General features: G+C 43.9%; 1 protein-coding gene across 1 annotated transcript in view; it reads left to right on the top strand.

Moving 5' to 3' along the window:
* LOC109299193 (mucin-5B-like) overlaps positions 1 to 7,471 on the top strand; it is a 103,255-nt gene that overhangs the window by 28,012 nt on the left and 67,772 nt on the right. Inside the window, exons 8-13 of the mRNA XM_019519765.1 lie at positions 1,199 to 1,316; positions 3,536 to 3,674; positions 4,204 to 4,305; positions 5,202 to 5,271; positions 6,315 to 6,452; positions 7,376 to 7,459. Of these exons, the coding sequence (XP_019375310.1) occupies positions 1,199 to 1,316; positions 3,536 to 3,674; positions 4,204 to 4,305; positions 5,202 to 5,271; positions 6,315 to 6,452; positions 7,376 to 7,459 (651 nt within the window). The remainder of the gene's footprint in view (positions 1 to 1,198; positions 1,317 to 3,535; positions 3,675 to 4,203; positions 4,306 to 5,201; positions 5,272 to 6,314; positions 6,453 to 7,375; positions 7,460 to 7,471) is intronic.

Below are 7,471 nucleotides of genomic sequence, written 5' to 3'. Positions count from 1 at the left end.
CAGTGAGCTCCACTATGTCTGGGTTGGTGTCAGCTAGCAGGACAGTAAGTTCCTCTTGCTTGCCGGATCATCAGGCTCAAAGGGTAGTCATCAATGGCTCAATGTCTATGTGGCAGCCAATATCAAGTGGAGTGCCCCAGGTGTCAGTCCTGGGGCCAGTTTTGATCAGTATCTTCATCAACAATCTGGAAGATGAGCCAGTGTGCACCCTCAGAAAGCTAGCAGATGACACCAAGCTGGATGGAGTAATAGATACTCTGGAGGTTAGGGCTAGGATTCAGGGAGACCATGACAAATTGGAAGATTGGACCAATGAAATTCAATAAAGACAAGTGCAAAGTCCTGAACTTAGAAAAGAACAATCCCATGCACTGGTGCAGACTGAGCACCAATTGGCCAAGCAGCAGCTCTGCGTTAAGGAAGGTTACAGTAGACAATAAACTGAATACCAGATAACTGTGTGCCCTTGTTGTGAAGAAGGCTAACAGCATACTGAGCTTTATTTTTGGGCGTGTTGCCAGCAGATTGAAGGAAGTGTCTCTTCCCCTCTATTCAGCACTGGTGAGGCCACATCTGGAGTACTGTGTCCAGTTTTGGGCCCCCACTACAGAAGGGGCATGGACAAGGTGGAGAGAGGCCAGCCGGGGGCAACAAAAATGGTTAGGGAGCTGGGGAACATGACTTATAAGGAGAGGCTGAGGTAATTGGCTTTTTTAGACTGGAGAAGAGACGATTTAGCAGGGATTTAATGACAACCTTCAACTACCTGAAGGGTGGTTCTAAAGAGGATAGAGCTAGACTGTTCTCAGTGGTGACAGATGACAAAACAAGGAACAATGATCTCAAGTTGCAGCAAGAGAAGGTTAGGTTAGATATTAGGAAAAACTTTCTCACTAGAAGGGTAGGAAAGCACTGGAACAGGTTACCCAGAGAGGTTGTGGAATTTCCATCCTTGGAGTTTTTTAAGACCTTGCTGGATAAAGCCTTGGCTGGGATGATCCAGTTGAGGATAGTCCTACTGTGATCAGTGGATTGAACTATGTGACCTCCTGAGGTCCTTTCCAGTCATATGATTCCTTTCCTTTCTATGATTCTTTGACATTCAGAAATATTGATGGATGATGTACTCTGTTTACTTCCTTTCTGATCTTTGTTCTTACACCAGAAGAAATATTTATTAACTAATATGTTTCAACAGGAACTATTCTCAATGACCTCAAAGGCAAAATATGTGTCCCCAGAAAGAGATGTCCATGCATGTTTCAAGGCAAAGTCTATGCAACTGGAGAGACCTACTCTGTTCCTTGCCAAAATTGGTACTGTTTTCGTCTGTTAATGCAACAGATGCATTTATTATGGAGCAATGCTAAGTTGCATTATGTTGTCCTTTTATTTCCCGTTCTTAATATTTCATTTAACTGAATATATACTTACTCTAAGCTTGAGATATAAACATAAAACATGTTGTTCATTCACTGTAACGAAGCTCAATCAGAACTGAACTTGATGTAATTATGACTGTGGCTGGGGTCTGCTGCAGAGACTGAACTCAAAACCTCAGAATCTAAAAAAGCATAAGGCTCTCTTGCTTGGTGTAAAGAACTCAACCTGTTCTCCTGGAGACAGTAACTTATTCAAATCATTCTCTGTATGGTCTAGCTCAGGAATGGGTAAAATATGGCCCATAGGCTAGATCTGGCCTGCCAGGCAATTTCATCTGGCCCATGGGCACCCACCAACTAATTGTACCCTGACCAGCTCATATGTCTCATTCACACCTTTGTGCATGGAAGGGCTCAGCCTAGCCAGTGCACAGCTGCTGCTGCCACTGCTTCAGCTGCTGGGGGAGCTGCTTGGCTTCCCCAGTGTTCAGTGTCTCTCCTCCTGTCCTTCCTATAGTGCTCACTCTTGGCAGCAGGTAAGGAAGCATCAGGGGTGGGGAAGGGTTAGCTGCAGCTGGGCAGGAGCTGGGGCTGGTACGAGTACAGATCTAGGACCCAGGGGAGGGGAGCAAAGAGCTCAGAGCCCAGGTGGGCAAGTTGTGGGTGTGAGGGAGAGTGGAGGGGAATGAGGGAGAGTGGGGAGGGGGGTTTGTGATTTCCCATGCACTCCCCCCCCCATGGTGTACAGTCCCTGTCGCTGGCGGCAGCAGCAGGCAGTGAGCACTTAGGGCACTTGTGGCCTACACAGATGCTGCCACCCAGTGGTGTGTAGCTCCAGCCAGCTCTGTACTTGGTGACAAGAAGCGCAGCCAAGCTGGTCTGCCTCTATCGTGTGGGGCTCCCCGTGGCACACGTGCAGCTCTTGGCACTCATGTGCCACCAGGGGAAGCCCCATGCAATGGAGCCAGCTGCCTTCCCTGCCCCCTGCCATGCAGATCCCAGTACTCCACTGGGAAGCAGGGGGTGGAACTCCCCTCCACTTCTGGCAGAGTTCTGGGACCTTCACAGCAGGAGGTGGGGAAAGCAGCCAGCTCCATTGCATGGAGTTTCCCAGTGGGAAGCCCTTTGTGATGGAGGCAGGCTGGCCTGGTTGCATACCTTGACACCATGAGCAGTGCAGACCCCTAGGTGGCAGCACCTGACCAGTCCATGAGCATTCCAAGTGCCAAGGCTGCTGCTGCTGCCTCTAGTGGTTGGGCCTATCTTCCAAGGGGGAAGTGTGTGGGGGGCCCCCACACCCCCTACTCTCCCTTACACCCCACAAAACCCACACAAACACATCCTGCCCCCATGACTCCCTCACATATATACCCACCAACATACCCTATACCTCCACACATACACAGCCACACCCCGTCACAAACCTCCCCCATACACCCTCCCCACCATATGCACCTCCCCCATTCATACCCCACACTCCCCCCACAAATATATAAGGATAAAGCTTTTGAGTTATTATGCAATATACACTATATAGACACAAAGTATGACAAAAATATTTTTTGTAATAAAATTAAAATATGTTCTAGTAAGAGTTTGACTTTTAGTCTATGATTTGTTTTTTTTCCTGCTTCCAGGATGGCAACCCTCCCCTCCTACAATGAGTACATTCAGGGGTAGGGGGAGGGACTTTTAGTGGCACAGGTCAAGGGTTAGGGGCAGGACTTTGGATCCCAAGATGGCGACCAGGGGGTGGGGCATCTGTCGCAGTTGGGGCTACCCTTGCAGCCCTTGACAGCTCACCAAAGTTCATTTGTTTTGAGGCTGTTTCGAAGCCCTTTGTTTCAATTCTATTTCGCTGTTTTGAGCTTGAAATGAGTCAAATCAGTGTCAAATCGAAACAGCCGGTGAAATTTTGCACAGCCCTAGAATCCATAATGTTAAAAGTATTTTGACCTATTAAGGTCTTTTTGACTTCTTTGCAACAGAAAAATTGCACTATTTTTTTTCTGAAGTCAAAAAACTAATAAAAACAAAGACCTGGAATTTTCTAAGGAGTGCCTCAAGTCTAAAAAGGTTGAGAACCATTGTCCTATACCCTTATGTAGCTTTTTATATTTTAACATATTTTTTCCTTCTTGCGTTTTTTATAGTACCTGTGCTGGAGGCCATTGGGCTTGTATATCTCTTCCCTGTGCTGGAAATTGTAATATAGAGGGAGGATTCCACATTACTACGTTTGATAAGAAACAGTACATTTTTCATGGAAATTGCCATTATGTCTTAGCTAAGGTAGGAGAAAATCTCTTATTTAATTTCTCGATTTATTTAGGATCAAATGTTAAGCTAGATATAAGTTGTATGCCTCACTTTTTCAAATAATCACTTATCTAACAAAAGTTTTAAGTGCATGTTTACCTTTAAACCACAAAAGTGATCTTGCATGATCTATGATTGTCACTAGGTATTTTCTGCCTCAACCCATTTTTAAAAAAAAAACGTATTTTCCCATGGACTTATTGACATAGTTTTAATGGTCTTTCCTCCCTTGAAGTGATGGACAGTTATCATCAGGCAAGTATTCTTTCTTTCAAAGGCTGTATTTCAAATAGGCTGGCAGCAGAGATTGATGGAACAGGAAGTAAAGAAAGGGTAGTGGAGATGATAATGCTATTGGGAAGGAAATGTTGTAAACCTTTGCAGTTAAGGATGACACAAATGAATGTTGTGCTTTCTTATAAAATTCTTGAAGATTGCTGCCTGTTTCTTTTCACTATGCCAGAAGATATTTCATAAACTTATTTTTCTGATTCTATTCCAGGACACTGAGCGTACCTTTGTGGTGGTTGGAGAGATTGTTCAGTGTGGGCCATTCAGTACTATGTCTTGTTTGAAGAATTTGTTGATCACGCTAGGAAATACTGTAAGTCATTTGCCCTCGGAGCTGTCATTTCATTCCTTTTAAATTAACAGAAATGTGAGTAATGGGAAAGGATTGTACTGTAAGTACACTTGTTTGGTTATCTGTAATAGATGCCTCCACTCCCCCATCAGAGTTAAAGACAGTCTTTGTAACAAAGTGTTTAAATAGATTAGTCAAAAGAAAAGTGAGATGCAGAAGTGTTGCATTTCTTATTTCAGGCAGGGACAGCTGTTTCCCAGCCACTGGGGCTGTCTTGGGAACAGTCAGCTGATTATCAGCATCCACTGGGACAGCCCCAGGTCTGGAGACACATGCCACACACTCTATTTAAGGTACTGAACAAATGAGCCACAAGGATATTTCTACATTAATTGCACCATAAATGTAACATCTCCTAGGGCCATGAGTTACTTAAAGCCACACATGAGGCTTGTGACAGACCCAGGGAATGAATCAGGTTTTGTTGAGCCTCTGTGTGGTACCCTGATCACAAAAACTTTTAAAAATGTTTTTTGAGCATCCATACACTCTCTTATTTCAGGAACAAATCTTTGGAGATATTGAGTGGAATATCTGCTAAGTGCTCAGAAAGATAACTTCCTTTATAAGTAAGTTCATGCAGCTTAGGGATATTGCTTATAGCATGAGTTCTCCTTTGTCCAGTAAGGATGCTAACATTATTTAATTTTGATGCAGATCTCCCTGTTCACTCCAGCACTGTCAGGTGTTAACTGTAAGAACTGTCTCAGATGGTATACATTTGTTAAAAACCCTTCTTTCTTCAAGCTTGCAAGTCTGGAGCCCTTCAGGTTGTGGCTGGAAACTTGCCACTTCTTTTGACATTTATTTTGCATTGTGGTGTCTTCCTTTTCTTTTCTTCTTTTTTTCCTTTGCAGCATATACGACTGTGTTCCTGTGGAAATGTGTATGTCAATAATCTCATTGTGATACTGCCAACAACTAGAGGTCAGTGTTCCTTCTTTGGTGTTCATATCTGCCCCAGATTAATTTACATCTGCCTATGGCAGTACTCTTACCCCTGCATCTGAAGGATCTAGTGCAAGCTACTGTTAGAGTGGGACATTGGAGCAGCTGAATCTAGGGTCTAATCTAGTATGCAACTTCTGTGCCCCTATTAAATGACACAGTAGATGGAGATGCATATTTGGCATAGTGAATATTGTATGTATACTAGGGGTGTGCGAAGCAGGCCCTATTCGATTCGGATTTGGCCCAAATCAGGGACTGTGATTCAATCCGTTTATTTCAATCACTGTCCCTGATTTGATTTGGCTGAATCCGAATCTGAGGATTCAATGCTGATTCAGAGAATCAGCGATTCAGACACAGGCGCAGCTTTAAAAAAAATTTCTACATACCTTAAGGCAGGAGCATGGTTCATGATTGCTGCGGTGCTGGGGCAGATGAAGCACCCCACAGCAGCGTGGAGAGCTCTCAAGAATGCTTGACAGTGAACCCAGAAGTGGACTGGGAGTATTCTGGATCTGCTGGGGAGCATGCTAGGGGGGCCCCCATGTCCCCCAGCCTGGTGATTGGCCACAGGGGGACCCCAGGTGCCCCCCCGGACCCTGGGGGCACCAGTTGCCCAGCTGGGGGGAAGGTGGGAGGCCCCCCAGCATGCTCCCCGGTGGACCTGGAAGTGCTTCTCGTCCACTCTGGGTCTGCTGCCAAGCATGCTGGGGAGCTCCACTGTGCTTCTGTGGGACACTATCCACACCAGCACCACAGCACTCACGAGCTCGTGCTACCTAGAGGTATGCAGAAAAAACATTTAAAGCTGTCTCTATGTCCTAATCACTGAATTGGTCCAATTTGATTCGGAGGGTTCCAAATCGATTTGGAGAGATTAAAGGGTCCTCTGATTTGATTTGGATTCAGAAATTTGGCCACTGAATTAGGCTGAACCTCTGCCGAATCGAGTCAGGGACCGAAGCAGATATATGCATATTTTCTTCATGAAGTGATATTCTTTTTCTTTCCTTCTTTAGATGGTATCACCATGTTCAGACCTTCCACATTCTACATCAACATCTTGACCCCTGTGGGAATACAGATTCAAGTACAAATGAAACCCATTATGCAGCTCTTCATAAGTCTAGATGACTCATACCATAATCGGACATCTGGTATGAAATTAATGTTCTTGCTATATACCTTTATTGTAATGTGACTTGCAGCTAGCTGTCCATCACCCTTCCTGTTCAAACTTTGACTTCAGTAAGTTCAGATACCTAGGCTTCTTAGAATAAAAATTAAAAGCTTGGCAAGATTGTCTAAACCCTTTGTTCTGCTGAATTAAATAAATTGAATTTCACAGGCCGTGCCTACATGAGATGCTGACTGTACATTTGTTACTTGCATAATCAAATACTAAATGGACTGCACAGTAATTGGCATTAATGCACAGTAGCATCCTGGCATGGATGCCTACTGATGCTTACTGTGCAGTAGCTCATTACTACAGTGCAGTAGCATCGTGTGATGGTTAATGCTCAGTGATGTTACTGAACAGTACTAATGAGCTACTGTGCAGTAGTAATGATCTACTGTACAGTAAGCATCTCATGTAGATGTGGCCACAGAATCCAGTATGTGTTTGTTTTGGGGATTGTGAAGGAAGGATGGTTAAGGTACTGGAGAGGGAATATGGATGAGACTTTTTGTTCTTCCAGTGGATTCTTGTCCTGGGAGAACTCTTAATCTCTCTATGCCTATGTTCTTCACTTGTAAAATGAGATAATATTCTGTTTCTCCAACATCTTACCCTTTTCTTATATTGTAAAGTCTTTTGAGACAGGGACTTTCTTTATTGTGTGTAGGTACTGTGGCTGATATAATGGGACCTCAGTCTCCACTGGGATCACTAGGTATTACAGATGATGATAATTAGACTTTAAAAACAAGACAGCAGCAGCCTGGTGTGAATGTTAAAACTCCTACTCATAAAAGATGTTTGATTTTTTAAGGGTATTGGAGAGCAAGTCTTGTTCTTGATTATTTGAAAATTGTTAATTAATTTATATTGTGTAGTTTTTTTTCCTTACACAAGGTCTTTGTGGCAATTTCAATAACATCCAGACTGATGATTTTCGAACAATTAGTGGAGTTGTGGAAAATTCAGCTTCAGCCTTTGGTAACTCATGGA

The sequence above is a fragment of the Gavialis gangeticus genome, unplaced genomic scaffold, assembly GCF_001723915.1.
Source record: "Gavialis gangeticus isolate Ggan-Ray unplaced genomic scaffold, GavGan_comp1, whole genome shotgun sequence".
Taxonomy (NCBI): domain Eukaryota; kingdom Metazoa; phylum Chordata; order Crocodylia; family Gavialidae; genus Gavialis; species Gavialis gangeticus.
This window is presented reverse-complemented; position numbering and strand designations above follow the sequence as displayed.